Source organism: Scyliorhinus canicula, chromosome 5, assembly GCF_902713615.1.
Source record: "Scyliorhinus canicula chromosome 5, sScyCan1.1, whole genome shotgun sequence".
In the NCBI taxonomy this organism is placed as follows: domain Eukaryota; kingdom Metazoa; phylum Chordata; class Chondrichthyes; order Carcharhiniformes; family Scyliorhinidae; genus Scyliorhinus; species Scyliorhinus canicula.
In genome coordinates, this window is record NC_052150.1 from 93,065,185 (window position 1) to 93,084,928 (window position 19,744).

The 19,744-nt window shown below is 42.0% G+C and overlaps 1 protein-coding gene across 2 annotated transcripts in view; it reads right to left on the bottom strand.

Moving 5' to 3' along the window:
• Positions 1–6,045: 6,045 nt before the first annotated feature.
• The window catches only part of rbm48 (RNA binding motif protein 48), a 31,259-nt gene continuing 17,560 nt past the window's right edge, over positions 6,046–19,744 (bottom strand). The window contains exon 5 of one of the 2 annotated variants that reach the window (XM_038797378.1): positions 6,046–6,874. In XM_038797378.1, the coding sequence (XP_038653306.1) occupies positions 6,803–6,874 (72 nt within the window). In that variant the 3' untranslated portion in view covers positions 6,046–6,802. The remainder of the gene's footprint in view (positions 6,875–19,744) is intronic. The other variant, XM_038797377.1, reaches the window with a different exon arrangement.

A 19,744-nucleotide genomic window follows, 5' to 3' on the forward strand; every position in this document is an offset into this window, starting at 1 on the left:
ATATGTCTGCGCCCGGCCCCCCTTCCACATCCAAACAAAGAACCGACGGATTCCCCACTCCCCCCACACCTTCCTCGTGACAACTCCCACTTCACTCCCGTTAACTAGCCCGCCCAGCAAGCATGGTGACCCCCGCCTCTAGCTACTCTCCCCCTCCACCCCCCAAACTCCCCAGCCACCAGCAAACAAAGGAAAACAAAAGGCACACTCACCTTCACCACTGCCCGCCGACATCTACTCCAATTTATCCACCCAATTTGCCCCTCAATTTACGTAGAATTCTTCTCCAAAGATCAAATGTCCTCACAATTCACCCAGTTCATGGTCTTTTATAACGTCCATCGACTTCCCGATGCAGCCTCACCACCATTGTTCTCGGCGGCTCCCCACCTGCGGCCTCCTCAGCGCCCTTGTGTGCTTGATCCACCTATTGGGCCCTATCTGCTTCTCCAACATGCTCGCCACAAACTTGGCGGCTCCATACCTTCAATGCCTTTGCATTCTCCCACAATCCTCAGATTCTACCTTCTGGAGTGGATCTCAAATCCTCCAACTTCTCCCTCAGCCTTTTCCGGCTGTTCAACACTTTCCCCCATCTCCTCCTCCAGTGAAGTCAACCGATCCTTGTGCTCCACCACTGAATCCTCCACCTTTTGGATCGCCAGGCCCTGAGCCTCCTGCTTCTGCTCCACCCGCTCAATCGCCTCCCTATGCGGGCTCCACCGCTTTGGCCAAATCCTCTAAGGCCTCCTTCTTCTGTTGCTGGAATTGCCAATTTAGCAACTCCACCAGCTGCTCCGTTGACCACTGGGAGGGCATCGATGCCCCCTTTCCCTCTGCCACCTTCTGTGTTGCACCACGAAAACTTCATTTCTCCAACTGCTCTCTCTTCCTTGTGGCACTCCTCGTCCAATGGGCCATACACCAGCCCCACCAGAGGAGTATTACATTCACTGGACACTCATGCACCTTTTGCCCCCAAACACCACACAGTTCAGGTGGGGGAAGGACTGAAAAAAATTCACCTCGAACAGGAGCCACCAAATACGCGACCGCTCACCCCATTGCTGCCACCAGTTGTCCATATGGAGGTAGTTTTAGCTGCACTTTAGATTAGGGGCGGGGTTGACGTGGATGCCAATCCGTGGGGTCATGTGTTTGAGCCAGCAATTATGAATGCTAGATTCAGGAATGGGAGGAGCAGGTGTGATGGAAATGAAGCACCTTTTTCTAGAAGAGCGGTTTGCGAGTTGGGAGAGAGGTCTGGGATTCTGTGGGGGGGGAGATTTCGGGTACATGCAGATGCGGGATTTTGTGAAGATTTTCCCGACTTTTTCGGTGGTACTGCCCCCACTTGTTGTGGAGGAGGTGCTGTCGGTGATGGGGTTGGGGGGGTCATCTCGGCGATCTACAGGATTTTGGAGGACGATATGACATCATTGGAGCAGGTTAAGGCCAAGTGGGATGAGGAACTGGGGATGGTGCTGGAGGAGGGATTGTGGTGCGAAGTGCTGAGAAGGGTGAATGCCTCAACCTCATGCTGGGTTGATACAGCTAAAGGTGGTACATAGAGCGCACCTGATGAAATTGAGGATGAGCTTGTTTGTTTGAAGGGGTGGAGTACATCTGTGAACGTTGCGGGTGGGGTCTGGCCAAAAAGTTTGGAGATCATTCTTCAGCACCATGTCGGCAATCTTGAATGTTGATTTGGAACCCAGTCCTCTGTGGGGGGGTTCATATTTGGGGTATCGGCCTTGCCAGAGCTGCTGATGGGAGCGGGGCAGATGTTTTAGCCTTTGCTTCGCTGATTGCTCGCAGGCGGGTCCTGTTGGAGTGATGGTCAGCTTTTCCACCGTATGCCTCGTTGTGCCGGAGGATCCGAGTTTTTGTATTTGGAGGTCAAATTTATTTGAGGGTGGCGAATGAGGGGTTCCACAAGAGATGGTGTTTGTTTATATTACATTTTAAAAAGTTGGTTACTGTCAGCTGTTTGAGGGTGGGGGGGCAAAGTGGGTCTTTGTTTCGGGTTATTGGGAGGTGGTGGGTTTGGGGTCTTTGTTGTTTTGCTTTGTTGTGGTGTATAGTTAAAATGTTAAAATATTAAAAGCTTGAATCAAAAATATTTTCAACAAAGAAACTTGAACATCCATGTGACACTGTGGGGCAGCAGCAGAATTGTACACAACGGCAATCTGTAACCTCATGACCTGGCATATCTTCCACTCCACCAAGACCATCAAACCAGGGGATCAACCCTGGTTCAATGAAGAGTGCAGGAGTAGCACCAGGCATATCAAAAATTAGTTGTTAACCTGGTGAAGGTACAACAGAGGACTACTTGCACGTGAATGGTGGTGGGCAATTAAACCAACTAACTGCATGAGGGGCTCCACAAGTATCCTTGTCCTCAATTATGGAGGAACCCAGCACATCAGTACAAAAGACACGGCTTAATTATTCACAACAATCTTCAGCCAGAAGTACCAAGTGGATGAACCATCTCTGCCTCCTCCTGAGGTCCCCAGCAAACAGGTGCCAGCCTTCAGCCAATTCGATTCACTCCACATGATGTCAAAATATGGCTGAAGGCATTGGCTACTGCAAAGGCTACAGGTTCCAACATTCCAGTAATAGTACTAAAAACTAGTGCTTTAGAACTAGCTGTGCTCTTAGCCAAGCCATTGCAGTACACCACCTACATTACCATCTACCCGATAATGTGAAAAACTGCCAGGTATGTCCTGTCCACAAACGCAGGGCAAATCCAACCCGGTCCATTACTGCCGATCAGTCTACTCTAACTCATCAGCAAATGATAGAAGGGGTCATGACCGTGCTATGAAGCAGAACTCACTCAGTAATCAATTGCTTACTGCTCAGTTTGTGTTCTGCCAGTGCTAATCTGCTCCTGACCTCATTACAACCTTACTGAAAAGAATGTGCAAGATTATGGGGATAAGGCAGGGGAGTGGGACAAGATAGAATGCTCTTTCAGCGAGCCAGTGAAGACTGGCTGAATAGCCTCCTTCTACACTTATAAATTGTGATAATTTGGGCTCTTTGTGTACTGAAATTACAGCACAACATAAATTGCATTTTCAGCTTGAATAATATACTTGTGCTATTCATGATCTGATAAGTAGGTTGAATTTCATTCAGTTCCTGTATTTAATGAAATAACCAAAATATAAAATGTATACTGCAGTTTATGAATACTATCCTACACCTTATCGTAACTTCTTCCCGATCATTTATTTCAGTTGTAATATTTTCTTTGTGATTGTGGAAAATTTAAACATTTCAGCATCTACTATAAGAGCAGCACTGAATAACTTACATAAACTGTAATTTTTTGAATGAGAAACAGGTCAATAATTATGCTTATCTCTATCTGTAGAGCGCACCTTGCATTTGAAGAACAGGCCTTCAAAAAATCAAGGACGATTAATTTTTTGTCAACGCTTTGTAAGACTGCATCGTCATTTTTTTTTCATAATAGTCAACTAAACTCTTATTTCATTACCAGTAATCCAAGCACTAAGGAATTTGTTAAATTGAGCATTATGCAAATGTTTGTTTTTAATCACCTGTATAAACTAAGACTTCCTGTTGCATCAACTCAATAACCTTTGCATTAATTACATGGAATATGAGTGGTACAATACAGAAAATGCTAATTATTTTTCTAAAACTGTTTAAATATTTAAGCTAATAAGTATTTAACATTGAAAAATAAATCTGTCCTTCCAGCTATCTCAATTTTTCTTTAAAAATTGCTGGAGCAAATATGAAATTTGCATTGGGAAAAGCCACTGAAAATCCTTTGATAAGCCACTTTGTACAATACTTGCAGGGCATTCTTGGTTGTTTCAATTGTCTTACAATTTTAAAGATGATAGAAAGGTTCCTTTTTTATATGTGTTTAAGAAAACAAAATGTACATTTTATGTATAAAGATAAAGATGTTTAAATTTGATTATGGACGATGCATCTCAATATTGTAAACTTTTGCCAATGCATATTTTGTTTGTACAATAAGTGATAGCATATTAAGTGACTATATTTTTGAATGTTAGTAATTTGATTTGTTTACAAGTGTTTGTGTATTCATAAAAGGATTTGGTCGGGTGGCACAGTGGTTAGCACTGCTGCTTCACGGCACCAAGAACCCGGGTTCAATCCTGGCCCGAGTCACTGTGTGGAGTTTGCACATTCTCCGTGTCTGCATGGGTCTCAACCCACAACCAAAGATGTGCAAGGTAGGTGAATTGGCCATGGTAAATTGCCCCTTAATTGGGAAAAAATTGGGTACGAGGAAAAAAAATAAAAGGATTTTGAGTGTGAAATTATCAGCCGCTTCTATTGCTTATGCCTAATTTGTGATAATTGGCTCTTCTCTACCTATATTCAAATGAGGCTGCATTGCAATGACCGTGTTTCTGCTACCATTGTGGTAACTGAGTGAATTGAATTGGGATTTTCAGAATTGCGTAAATTGATTTAGTTGAAATTATGTTAAAGGGGGAAAGAACCAATTGAGAAAAAGTAAATCTAATCCAATAATTAAAACATTCAAGAGGTTATTTTTGTCTTTGTTGTGCTTGAAGAATGCTCAGTTCCAGTAATGAAGAACAAAAGGGCAGACACATGACCTAATAAACCATGAAGCCCTGGCATTTGTGTCCACAACTGGATGACAACCTGCACCTAAAATATGCAGGCACAATATAGATGGGAGGTGATATCAGTGCAGTTATACTTTTACAGCTTCCCCATGCACCTCACCAATGTCTGTCTTCTCTTTGTGCAAGGTCCTCCTAAGTACATAGTGCCTGTCTAATGCCGAGAATGTTTGAAGTGTCATTTCCCAGATACGTGATTCTGGTTTATTTTAAGAGATGCAGTACCATATATTTTAAAATTGTACTGCTAAATAATTGATCTATTGACCTGGTAATAGAGGCCATCTAAATGGAAAACTCAAGTCCAAAATAATTTGTTTTATTATGTTTATTTTAACTAAAAGCAATTTTCATACTGTTTAGTTTTCTAGTAACTAAGCAACTCAATAGATTAGAGAATATAAATAGTAATTTGCACCAAATCACAATTCCACTGGATTAAACGACAAATTTAGTACTTTTGGGTTCGGAGTACAAGCTGGTGCAGAAAATGTCATTTCCTATCGAGTGGCTATGAAAATAGTATCTAAATTCAATGCAGCTATTAATGCAACTTGCTGCTATAATCTCCAACAGTAAATGCAAATACATTTCTGTGGGAACACGGGTGTTACAGCATGTTCCCTATCACGTTCCTTTCCATGATTACTCTGAATGTTTGCTGCAGATCTCTCCACTTTTAAAGAATGCAGAAGAAAAGAAACACAGGTGGACAAAGAAAAAAGCACATTCACAACAGATTCACGATCAGCTACAAGAAAATGATACAGGCAGAGTTCAAATCACTGAAGATCCACTGGTACTTTAACAATTGTTTTTTTGTAACTTTTCATTTAAAAACATCTCCCAACAAGAACCAAAAACCTCTAGCAAACTCGAATAATTACAGCCAATTCAAGGGATGCTGTCAGTTCTAAACATTCCCTCATCCCCAGCTGGGGCCACACATCCTAATTCCACCATCGCCAGCTGAGCACGTATCCGAATTCCACCATCGCCAGCTGGGCACGTATCCTAATTCCACCATCGCCAGCTGGGCACGTATCCTAATTCCACCATCGCCATAGGACACGTATCCCAATTCCTTCATTGGCACCAAGTTGATATCCTACAATTCCCTATCGAACACTATCACCACAGGACTGCCACCATTTAAGAGGCTCCACACCACATTTGCAAGGCAACTAGGTGGCAGTAAATACTACCATACCAAAATCATCATTAGTCCAAGAATAATTCATGTTAATACATTTTTCTGAATCAATTTTACACCATTTCCTCTCTCCGATCAGCAACTGATCTAGTTCATTGCCTCATCTCTATGTCAGAGTTATAGGAAATTACACAATACGCAAAGAAAAAAATTGGTGTATACATTTATTTTTAATTCATTAAGTCTTGCGGGATGGAAAATAAAATGTGTTTTGGTTTTTTTAAAATACAGCTGTCTCCAGTGACATTGTTCTTATGCAAATGATAATGTGCCTATCTTCATGAAAGCACCTCTTTTTCAGTCTCTGTAACTGCAGGCATTTTTTTGCTTTTTATTAATACACAATTCTATTTTTTTTCCCTGTCATTACCCACCATCTCGCTCTTTTTCTTTTATACACGTCTTGCACTCAAGCATGCATTTTGTGCCTTTGGTTCTCTCCCAATATGTATGCTTTTCTTCACCTTTCATTGATCATACATTTCAGATTGGTGAACAAACTCCTTTTATTGCATGTACTCTTAATTTTCTAGGCCTGACTTCACAACTGCAATTGGTAGAGAGATGTCCAATGTCAGGACTTTGAATATGTAATCTTGGCCAACATCCAGTGCAGTATTGAATGATTGCTGTGTTGGTAATGTACAGTACTTCTGCTGAGACATCAAACTGAAGATACTTCTGCCTGTACTAGCAGACAATGATCACTAGCACTTTTTGAAAAGTGGAAATTCTTGCGGTGTCTGTGGCAACCTCCCTCTCCTAATATAAAAACATAACTGATTATTTCAGTATTAGTGGAATCACCTAATGTATCATTGGGGCGGATCATTTTTACATAGCATGGGCTAGTTCTGTTCAAAGTGATGCAAGACCATTTTTTCATCTTTCAGGAAGTTTATTATCTTTAGATTCTTCGACGTTGCTTTGGCGGTTTTATTTGCGATACTTCAGCTTCTGTTGCAGAAACGGACAACACCTTGTGAAAGCAACAAGAAAAAAAATTAAATGATAAACTTACCTATCAATGTTAGTTTTAAAATTCTCTAATTGAAGCAAAATATATCTTAATTATTCCTTAAAATTTGCTTTTCATTACACCCTTCTACACATCATTCTTGCTTAGAAACACAAGCAGGTAATTTCTTCCAACCCCTATTCCATTCATGAACTAGCCACTGGAATGCATGGAACAGCAGCTGCTGAACACTATTTCAGAACACTAGCCTCCTCTCTTGCTTGCATGTAAATCCCCATGTGCCACTTGGCGCTGCTTGCCTATGGAAAAGTGGAGAAGTCACATGAGAAAAGTACTTTTATCCAGTTTTCAAACCTCTTTTGCTATGCAAAAATGAAGTTCTGCAAGATTTTCATTTAGTTCTTAAAATATAGAATACATAGAAGTTACAACATGGAAATCAGCTATGTTGATGATTACCCTATAACTGCAAATAAGCCTGACATTTCCTCTATGTGTCTACATGAGCAACCTGGATGCAGACAAATCAAATGTGTGGACTACAAGATTTGTATATGCTAAATTTGTAAGTATAATACACCAGATTAATTAATTGATTTTTACAATTGACCATTAATCCCTGTGCCCAAATGCATCTCTGACTACATTAATGGCCCTGCTCTAGATGTTACAGCTTTGCAGATGTGCATTACCGCAACTGCTCTTGCTCAGTGGCTCTGAATTACAGCCATATTTTGAAGTACGAAAGTAAAGGTAATTGATCTGGTATTTTACTGCCATTTATTGAGCACTTTTAAAAACAAATCCTCACTGAAATTGAGAGTTTGGCTCAAGTTAGAATCAGAGCTTAATGGGAAATGGAATGAGAGTTTGGTCAAGTTAAAAATTAGAGCTTGATGGGAAATGGAATGTCAAGTTTGTGCAAAATGTGTACGTGCATTTTAAAATGAATCGCTTCTGTGAGAAGGCGTTATCACGGCCTTGGCTGTCTGGAAAGCCTGTGAACTATCCGTGGGAGTCTAACTGTTTGTGGAGAACTACACTCCTCAGGACTGTCGATAAGGACTTGCTATACTATGAAACATGTGAACTAACTATTAATAATGATGGGAAGAAATAATTACATGAAGGAGCTAATGTATGACTAATGATTAAAAGGCTTGAGGGGTTTTGTAAGAATATATAGTCAACTGTAACTAAGAAAAATTTGCATTTCACTTGCTGTAACTCTGTGCTGCAGCCCCGCGGTAAACAAAAGGTTCTTTTAAGTTATCTGGTGTTCGACTGCTGATTACCGCTGGACTGCAAAAATTTAGTATTATCATTTGGTGGAGAATGCGGGCATCTCTAGTGCGTCGACAGAAGCAGACGGTGTAAGCAGCAGATCGCCTCCGGATGCATAGGGGAAAATAGGGCCCCCAATTGTGAGGATTTTTACCACTTTGGTTTTTCCCCTTCGCTGTCCCGGTCGCGAGCCTGTCCTACTGCCTGCTGCTGGAGACGCCCCTACGAGATTCAGGTCAGTCCGGCGAACCCCAGAAACTTAAAAAAGCTTGGGTTTGAGTCCCTGAGGTTAGATTCCTCTAAAAGTTACGGGTTTGAGTCCCTGAGGATCAATTCCTCTAAAAGTTACGGGTTTGAGTCCCTGAGGATCAATTCCTCTAAAAGCTACGGGTTTGAGTCCCTGAGGATCAATTCCTCTAAAAGCTACGGGTTTGAGTCCCTGAGGATCAATTCCTCTAAAAGCTACGGGTTTGAGTCCCTGAGGATCAATTCCTCTAAAAGCTACGGGTTTGAGTCCCTGAGGATCAATTCCTCTAAAGCTACGGGTTTGAGTCCCTGAGGATCAATTCCTCTAAAAGCTACGGGTTTGAGTCCCTGAGGATCAATTCCTCTAAAAGGTACGGGTTTGAGTCCCTGAGGATCAATTCCTCTAAAAGCTACGGGTTTGAGTCCCTGAGGATCAATTCCTCTAAAAGCTACGGGTTTGAGTCCCTGAGGATCAATTCCTCTAAAAGCTACGGGTTTGAGTCCCTGAGGATCATAGAACATAGAACAGTACAGCACAGAACAGGCCCTTCGGCCCTCAATGTTGTGCCAAGCCATGATCACCCTACTCAAACCCACGTATCCACCCTATACTCATAACCCAACAACCCCCCCCCCCCTTAACCTTACTTTTAATTAGGACACTACGGGCAATTTAGCAATTTAGCATGGCCAATCCACCTAACCCGCACATCTTTGGACTGTGGGAGGAAACCGGAGCACCCGGAGGAAACCCACGCACACAGGGGGAGGACGTGCAGGACTCCACACAGACAGTGACCCAGCCGGGAATCGAACCTGGGACCCTGGAGCTGTGAAGCATTTATGCTAACCACCATGCTACCCTGCTGCCCCATCAATTCCTCTAAAAGCTACCAGGTTTGAGTTCCTGAGGATCAATTCCTCAAAAGGACCGGGTTGGAGTCCCTAAGAAATAGTTAAAGGAGGTAAAGAGATATCAATGCCAACATGGTCCTTGTTATTACCTGAAACCTTCACGATAAAAGGTTCCCGTTAACTTTGTAAGGCGGATGACATAAAATCTTTACGGTGTCACCTTCGAGCTGTTAATTGGTTTGCATGGAGCACGATTACTCCGTGATTTAAATTATAATCTCCTGCAGATGCGGATAACTCTGCTTAACACATAAACAGGGCAAAAAGCGTGCGGACCCTGACATAAAACACCACACACGTAATTTCCTTAACCAATTGGAAAACAGGGCAGGATAACCCTGTGATAAATTCAAAATTGGACTAGTGATCTAGGATCGCTATTAAAATTGTACTCGGAAGGACCATCTGGCATCAGATAAAGGGTATAATGGGTAATACGTTAGACACCACGTTTGAAAGGGGCAGTGCACTACAAACGCTTTGTGAACAGTATCCGGAACACTAAACAGCTGATATTATTATGGGGGGAATTGCATAAAAATTTAGGAGAAGAAAAATGGCCACTGGGGGGAAACTAATGCATTCAAATTGGGTATAAAATTGACAGAGAAAGGAATAGTTAAAACAGCCAAGGCCGAGAAAAAAAAAAAGGGAATGCGCATATGGGAAAAGAACCAAGTTATTAGGCTATCCGCCTTGAATCTGTATATTAATCCATGTGAGTTTAAGTTTAAGTGGGATAAGGTGCTGTCAGGGACTGTAGAGTTCCCAGATTTTATCTCCCAGAATTCTGACATAATAAACTGCTTTGTTACTGATACCCAGGCCTTCGTGTGAATATTTTCACCCGTAACATTTAGTGCAAGTCTGGAAGGATGTTGCTGAGCTGGACGCCGCTCGAGCCGGTGGACAAGGCAAGTAGTCAAACCTTTGACCGCTAAAAATTAGAGTCACTCGGTAAGGCAGACGGACGGTGAGGTAACATCCAACGAATCTGGTACCAAGTCCAAATGAGTAAAAGAGTCAGTTTAAAATTTTGTTTTTTTTTTGGTTTTTGAAGAGCAAAATACTCTGGTACAAAATAAAACAATGATCAAAGATGGGTGTGATCTTTGTGGAACAGAGAAAAATGGTGAGATACACAGAAGTAGAGATAAGACAAATAAAGTTAGCACAAATTACATAAATTAAACCTTCACACCATTTGGGAAAAAGGCTAGTTTAAAGGAATTGAGCTCGGACTCCTTTAAGCATAAAGCGGGTAAAGATAGCGGCAGTACAGATTGTGCAAACTGGCAAAAGACATCACAAAACTGCCAACAATTACGGCTAACGACTGACCCGGAATGTCTCAAGGAGAGGAAAAAAATGTATCAAATTAAGTGAAGTCCAAAAGATCAGAAAGGGGCTAAAACACTCAATTAGTTTTTGTTCAGGAATATCTGAGGATGACTAACCCCCCTCCCAAAACGAAAAATGGGGAGGAAAGTCAATACAAGATTACGGTTAGAAACATAACAATGGATACATGTCGAGAATAACTTCAGATCGTTTCAAGCCGTCCAGATAAATTCGGCAGTAATTCAATTCATTTGAAATAAAAGAAAAATAAACATCCAGTAATGTCTCTTTCCAAAAACCGGTTTAAATAACGAACATTGAAAATTGAAAGAAAGGATGGATAATGTCTGAGGTCACGTAGCGGATGGAGATGGCATCATGCCAAGTTCTCCACCACTTTCGATTCTATACAAAATTTAACCATTTCCGCAAGCAGGTCATCTGCACAAAGAAATATAGTCTCTAAGAATAGCTAATGCCTCTAAAATTAATCAGTGGAAATTGACTTAAATGGAATAACACAGATAAAGTTTTCGAAGGAGAATGAAAGATTTTGTTCAGTATTTTAATTGAGCTATTGTGAAATTTCTGTTTCTTTACTCTGATATTTGTGACCTGTGAGAATGTGTATGCTTGGTCTGTGAATGTTGATATCTCTCTGCTACGATTTACCTTCTGAGAAAGTAACCTTGGGTTTATAATCTGGAATTTTAAAATAGGCTCCAGAAAGATTTTTACCTAACTGTAGAAGCCAGGTATTTCTACCATTGACGATTTTGCCGCCATTTAAGAGAGCGAGAGAGAGAGGGTTAGAGAAAGAGAGAGAGCCAGAGACAGAGAGAGGGACTGATAGAGACAGTGAAAGTTTAGAGAGCGAAAGAGAGCGAGTCAGGGAGAGACAGAGAGGTAGGTAGATAAAGAGAAAGAGCGACAAGAGTTCCAAAGACAGACAGAGTTACGTAGAGAGATAGACAGAGAGAGAGAGGGAGTTTTAGGCATCTATAGAGAGGGAGTTTTAGGCATTTATAGAGAGGGAGTTTTAGGCATTTAAACTTTGTTCTGAACTATTCACTGTCTCTCTGTATTCATGTTTCATTTTCAGACTTTGACTTTTAAAAGTTATGTTTCGAGCTGTGATTATTTGAAAGCTTCAAATTGTCTACGCATTGCCTTTAAAGATTATAGTTTGAGTACAGTTAACAATTTTTTCTTTTCAAAGGCTATCATTGGCATTTCCAGGGTAATTTTGATACACAAGGAATTTTAATCAGTGTGCAAAATCACGTATGTAAGAATAAGAAAATATTAGTTTTATGGTGTTCAGTGGAGGTTAGGATATTTGAAATACATATGACAAGTTGCAAAGCATATGACATATGATCAAGCCGGTCATTAGTTCAGGGTTAAAACTTCCCTGACACAAATAATCATCAGTAGGGTAAAACTAACCTGTCTCACAACGCAGATGTTTTAATTATGAGAATTCAGAATTAAGTATAAAGAACAGATGGGTAAATAAAATATGTCCATGATCATGTTCGTCTGGGAAAGAACCACGATACAGCGAAATGGTTCAGTCAGAGATTCAATAACATATTGTGTTTGATATTTTAAAATAATTGTTCAAAATTAGCTTGGAAATTAAAACGTCAGAAAAGTAACTCCATAGAGAGAACATATCGTTCTAAGAGACTTGATAACGGAATTTGGCAGCAATCCAACTTTTACTCCCAGTCCATTTGAGTGAAAATATAAAGAAAACATTTAGAGATGCGAATGGCATCATTCCAATTTATCCACCCACTATACGCCACTTTTTGTCTCTGCAAGAAAATTAACCCTTTCAACAAGCTTTTGTGTATAATCCAGAAGATGTCTTGACACTCCCATGCTGGGTTTGCCTGTGAGCTCTGGCCTTGAAAAAGTTATGAAAAGTCCACACAGCTGAAGATGCATTTTAATTGGAACTTCTAAATCTTAAGTTTTGAATTTTCAGATATATTCCGATAATTAACCCATGCAGAATGGATCTTTGGTGTTAGAACATAGGACGTATAGTGCAGAACTTTACAAGTAACTATAGGTGCCACGATATTTGCAGAAGCTTCAGGAATTTGAGACAGTTGAGTTATTATAAACTGGCTAATTAACCATATATATATATATATATATATATATATAAGGACAACTAACCCCTGCATAACACAAGTGTTCGGCCCATACAGGAAAAGTTTCATACGGACAACATCTAACACCTGGTGACGACCAGGACACTTTTCCTTTAAATTTTTAGGTTAAACATTCAGGAAAGGCTAGCATGACAGCAGCACCTGTGGAGACTTGTGATGACTCTTGAGATCTCAGAACCACTACGAGCACTTCAAGGCGCTTGAACATCATTGACTTCACGTACACAGGATGCACGTAGCTACATGAACTATGGTGCTTTAGATAATTTTATTGATGGGATATGCATCCCAGCAGTCAGAGACTGGACAAAGGATATAGCTTATTTTAATGCTTGGCTACATCTACATTTGGTGAAAGACATCGGATGCGTATACAACTTGTGTCTGCTTCTCGCGTGTTCCGGTATTGTTCATAATATGAATTAAATATGTACAGTGTTTTAAGTAAAGTTGTTATGAAGCAGGCTGTCAATGACACGGGTGCCACTAGATTTTGAGGGCATGACGACCTACACAGGGTTAGAAGAGGTATAATCAATAATGTAGTGACTTGATTTAAGACAGAAACTTCTATGGTAAATTCGCTAGACATGCAAAGGTTGAATGCGAAGGTAGAACAACTTAGATATTGACACAAAATGGCTGAACAAGCCACATTCCCTGTAAACTGTCTTATGAGACCCAAGCGTGGATATGTACAGGCAGTATCCGTTAAAACAACAAGCTATTCCCAGCCTGGGCTCACATTCAGTCACGGCATTACTAGGCCAGCTCCAAACTCAGCATCTCACCATGGCTCGACAGAACAAGTATGAGATTTATCTCTTGAACAATCCAAAGCTCCAATTCCACCATTGCACCACTATTAATCCTGCAAATTTTCTCACCAATCCACCCCTTGAGTAAGAACACCCTGGACGCGATTGCATGTCACTTATAAAGGACGATTCATCTGTCAGGAAGGACCTATCGGATGCCCCTCTTAATGACCCAGACCTGACCATGTTCACAGATGGAAGTGCTTCCATCGGTGAAAGGGGGGAGCGGTTATCAGGATATGCGATAGTAAATCAAGACGGGAAAACCTTGGAGGCAGCAGCCTTTAAAGCCCCGTTCTCAGCCCAACGGGCCGAGTTATTTGCCCTGATTCGCGCTTGTGTCCTCGGAAGGGATTTAGGGGTGGCTATTTGTACAGACTCTAGATATGCCTTTGGAGTCACGCATGACTTTGGCCAAGTATAAGGGAAAAATAGAGAATTTTTGACATCGGCCGGCAAACAAATTTCACACAGGGCATTGGTTTCTTACTTGCTACAGGCCCTGATGCTGCCCAGACAGATGGCGGTTATGAAATGCGCTGCCCATACATTGGGTAAAACCTCCAACAGATGTAGGAAATAAGACAGGCAGACCACCAAACCAAAGAAGCTTCCCAATGGAAGGAGATGGTGGTGCCAGAAATTATGAGTCGGACTAAAAGCTCACCAAGCCAGTCTCCCTCGGTAAAGCCAAAGCCAGCTATTGCCGACGTTGTTAAGTTGCAGGACGCTCCTAAAAGTATGAAAGAGTTGTGGGAAGAATTGGGGTGTCATTATAATCACGTAACTAAGTAGTGGGTCACCCCGGCAGGACAAATTTGTCTGACCGACGCCTTGGCAGCCTGGGTCACTGAATGTGTTCACTTTGCAACTCATTGTGGTGCACGAGATACAGGTGATATATATTGCTGAAGACTTGGTGGCATCCAAGCTGCAGGAAATAGCACAAAATATTAGCAGTCGTTACCTGGTATGTCAGCAATATAACCCTGGAAAAGCAATACCCTGTGAAATGGGTAAAACCCTGTTACCTGAAGGTCCCTTTAAGACGCTCCAGAGGGATTACATTGAGTTGGAAAGATGCCAATGTTATAAACATGTATTGGTTATTGTTGATGTATTTAGTAAGTGGATAGAAGTTTACCCCACTGTTGATAACAAAGCTTTCACGGTAGTAAAAGTTTTGATGCGAGAAATTGTTCCTAGATTTGGGATTCCACATCAATTAAGCTCTGATAATGGACCTCATTTTGTGGGACAGATCAATAAGGAATTTTGTACTCAGCTGGGAATAAAACAACAATTACATTGCGCGTACCAACCCCAGGCAGCGAGAATGGTAGAAAGAACTAATCAGACATTAAAAACGAAACTGGCAAAACTACAGGCAGAGACTAGAGACTGGAGCCACTTGGCTCAAATTATTGCCTATTGCCCTCTTCCAGATACGTGTGACCCCGGCCGGAAAGACATGACTGAGTGCCTCTGAAATTCTATACGGCAGACCCTTTAGAACTCCCTGGGATCAAGAAAACTCCAAGGATGTCCAATTCCACCACATGACTACTGAAATGGCCAATTATGTGATAACTTTAACTAAGGTATTGAAAGGCCTCCATTCACGGGTGCGAGATGCTTATGAGGAAATACCTCCCTTGTCCAGTTCTGTCACAATTAATCCGGGAGAGTATGTCCTGATTCGTAATTGGATTAGGAAAGGACTGGGGAAAAATGCTTGGATCCACATCCGTCATTGTAAGGCCTTAAAGTGAAATGAAAAGTAACCATTTTTGTTTCCATGCCCTAGGTTACAGTTCCACCCAGCCTGTAGGATGAAGTACCTACTTATCACCGTAGTCTTGCTGGGACTCTTAGAGACACATGGGAAGGCCAAGCAAAGAACCTGTGGAGGCAGCGGAAAACGAGTCCATCACCGGTGTTGGGACAACACTTTACACTGCATCAACAATGACCCTGAGGAAGGAGGATCCTGGAATGTGACCCCGGTGGACGGATGTTCGACCTAAGTGTGACGACCGCACCAAACCCTGCTCCTTGATGGAAGAACTGAAGGAAGATTGCCCTACCATCGGATTGGATGTAGATGGGACTATAGTTGCAAAAACAGGCATAGTACCGCCAGGACAAAAGTATAAGGGAGAGATGTGTTAGTGAAGAACAACCCTTCAAAGGACAAGGCATAACGTTAATGAAAGGCAGAAAAGGGAATTACATATAAACACGTATCTGGGCGGATCATTGGGGTCTTACCTGGTGCATGGATTAATGATCCTGGGAATGGTAATACTTATAATAATCATGCTTAGCTTCCTAATGAAATGCTTGTGTAAAAGTGTCAGTGAAGCAGTAATTCCCCAACAGTTAATACAGCAACATGAAGTGAGCCTAATGGATGAGAAAGAAGATGCAGAGGGAAGGAGGAAAATGACAAGGACAAGAGTGGTCCGAAAGGAAGAGTACTAAATTGGGGAAAGGCAGAGTATAACAAAATTCGGTAGGAGCTAGGGAATTTGGATTGGAAGCAGCTGTTTAAGGGTAAATCCACATTTGAAATGTGGGAGTCTTTTAAGGAAAGGTTGATTAGAGTGCAGGACAGACATGTTCCTGTGAAAATGAAAGATAGAAATGGCAGGATTAGGGAACCATGGATGACGGGTGAAATTGTGAGACTAGCTAAGATGAAAAAGGAAGCATACATAGGATCAAGGCAACTCAAAACTGATGAAGCTTTGGAGGAATATCGGGAAAGTAGGACGAATCTCAAACGCGCAATAAAGAGGGCTAAAAGGGGTCATGAGATATCTTTGGCTAACAGGGTTAAGGAAAATCCCAAAGCCTTTTATTCGTATGTAAGGAGCAAGAGGGTAACTAGAGAAAGGATTGGCCCACTCAAAAACAAAAGAGGGAATTTATGCGTGGACTCAGAGGAAATGGGTGAGATTCTTAATGAGTACTTTGCATCGGTATTCACAAAGGAGAGGGACAAGACAGATGTTGAGGCTAGGGATGGATGTTTAAATACTCTAAGTCAAGTTGTCATAAGGAAGGAGAAAGTTTTGGGTATTCTAAAAGACATTAAGGTGGACAAGTCCCCAGGACCGGATGGGATCTATCCCAGGTTACTGAGGGAAGCGAGGGTTGAAATAGCTGGGGCCTTAACAGACATCTTTGCAGCATCCTTGAGCACGGGTGAGGTCCCGGAGAACTGGAGAATTGCTAATGTTGTCCCTTTGTTTAAGAAGGGTAGCAGGGATAATCCAGGGAATTATAGACCTGTGAGCTTGACGTCAGTGGTAGGCAAACTGTTGGAGAAGATACTGAGGGATAGGATTTATTCACATCTGGATCTATTCACATCTGGAAGAAAATAGACTTATCAGTGATAGGCAGCATGGTTTTGTGCAGGGAAGGTCATGTCTCACAAACCTAATAGAATTCTTTGAGGAAGTGACAAAGTTAATTGATGAGGGAAGGGCTGTAGATGTCATATACATGGACTTTAGTAAGGCGTTTGATAAGGTTTCCCATGGCAGGTTGATGGAAAAAGTGAAGTCGTATGGGGTTCAGGGTGTACTAGCTAGATGGATAAAGAGCTGGCTGGGCAACAGGAGACAGAGAGTGGTGGTGGAAGGGAGTGTCTCAAAATGGAGAAGGGTGACTAGTGGTGTTCCACAGGGATCCGGGCTCGGACCACTGCTGTCTGTGATCTACATAAATTACCTGGAGGATGGTATAGGTGGTCTGATTAGCAAGTTTGGAGATGATACTAAGATTGGTGGAGTTGCAGATAGCGAGGAGGACTGTCAGAGAATACAACAAAATATAGATAGATTGGAGAGTTGGGCAGAGAAATGGCAGATGGAGTTCAATCCAGGAAAATGCGAGGTGATGCATTTTGGAAGATCAAATTCAAGAGCGGACTATATGGTCAATGGAAGGGTCTTGGGGAAAATTGATGTACAGAGAGATCTGGGAGTTCAGGTCCATTGTACCCTGAAGGTGGCAACGCAGGTTGATAGAGTCGTCAAGAAGGCATACAGCATGCTTGCCTTCATCGGACGGGGTATGGAGTACAAGAGTTGGCAAGTCATGTTACAGTTGTATAGGGCTTTGGTTCGGCCACATTTGGAATACTGCGTGCAGTTCTGGTCGCCACATTACCAGAAGGATGTGGATACTTTGGAGAGGGTGCAGAGGAGGTTCACCAGGATGTTGCCTGGTATGGAGGGTGCTAGCTATGAAGAAAGGTTGAGTAGATTAGGATTGTTTTCGTTGGAAAGACGGAGGTTGAGGGGGGACCTGATTGAGGTCTACATAATTGAGAGGTAAGGACAGGGTGGATAGCAACAAGCTTTTACCAAGAGTGGGGGTGTCAGTTACAAGGGGTCACGATTTCAAGGTGAGAGGGGGAAAGTTTAAGGGAGATGTGCGTGGAAAGTTTTTTACGCAGAGGGTGGTGGGTGCCTGGAACGCTTTACCAGCAGAGGTGGTAGAGGCGGGCATGATAGCATCATTTAAGAGGCATCTAGACAGGTATATGAACGGGCGGGAACAGAGGGAAGTAGACCGTGGAAAATAGGAGACAGGTTTAGATAAAGGATCTGGATCGGCGCAGGCTGTGAGGGCCGAAGGGCCTGTTCCTGTGCTGTAATTTTCTTTGTTCTTTGCAGTTAGAATGGGAAAGACTGAGGCAAGTAGCTATGGATTAGAAGTTATCATGAAATGATAAAAGGGGGGGGGAATGAGAGTTTGGCTCAGGTTAGAATCAGAGCTTAATGGGAAATGGAATGAGAGTTTGGTCAAGTTAAATATCAGAGCTTGATGGGAAATGGAATGTCAAGTTTGTGCAAAATGTGTACGTGCATTTTTAAATGAATCGCTTCTGTGAGAAGGCATTATCACGGCCTTGGCTGTCTGGAAAGCCTGTGAACTATCCGTGGGAGTCTAACTGTTTGTGAGAACTACACTCCTCAGGACTTTCGATAAAGACTTGCTATACTATGAAACATGTGAACTAACTATTAATAATGATGGGAAGAAATAATTACATGAAGGAGGGGCGCAATGAGCTAATTGTATGACTAATGATTGAAAGGCTCGAGGGGTTTTGTAAGTATAGTCAACTGTAACTAAGAAAAATTTGCTTTTCACTTGCTGTAACTCAGAATTACAGCTATGCTGCAGCCCCGCGGTAAATAAAAGGTTCTTTTAAGTTATCTAGTGTTCCGCTGCTGATTACCTCTTGGACTGCAAAAATTTAGTATTATCAAAATCAGGTCTAAATTTTCTGTTTCTTTGAATGGATGTTTATGGCATCACTACACAACTCATACTAAAATTTTAAACTTCCCCTAATTGAAGGTTCTTAAACAGAAACAGAAAATAGAAGCAGGAGGCTATTTGGCCCTTCGAACCTGCTCCACCATTCATTACGATCAAGTTCAATACCCTGATCCTGCCCCCCTCTCCCCCATATCCTACAATCCCTTTAGCCCCAAAAGTTATATCTAAATCCTTCTTGAAATTACAATGTTTGGCCTCAACTAGTTTCTGTGGTGGCGAATTCCAGATTCACTCTCTGGGTAAACCTTTGTTGCACTCTCTCCACAGCAAGAACATCCTTCCTCAGATAAGGACACCAAAACTGCACACAACACTCCAGGTGTGGCCTCACCGACGCCCTACACAACTGCAATAAAACATCTCTATTCCTCCACTCAAATCGACTCACTATGAAGACCAACATACCATTTGCCATCTTTACTGCCTACTGTACCTGCGTCTTACTTTCAGCGACTGATGCACGAGGATACCAAGGTCTCGAGTATCCACCTCTCAATTTACACTCATTCAAATAATCTGCCTTATTTTTGCTACCAAGGCAGATAACCTCACATTTATCCACATTATACTGCATCTGCCATGCATGTGCCCACTCACTCAGTTTGTCCAAATCCTGCTGAGGAATCTTTGCATCCTTTAACTTTACATATTAATCTGCTCTATAAGACCTTGCCAAAAGCCTTCGAAACCACATCCACCAGTTCCTCCTGGTC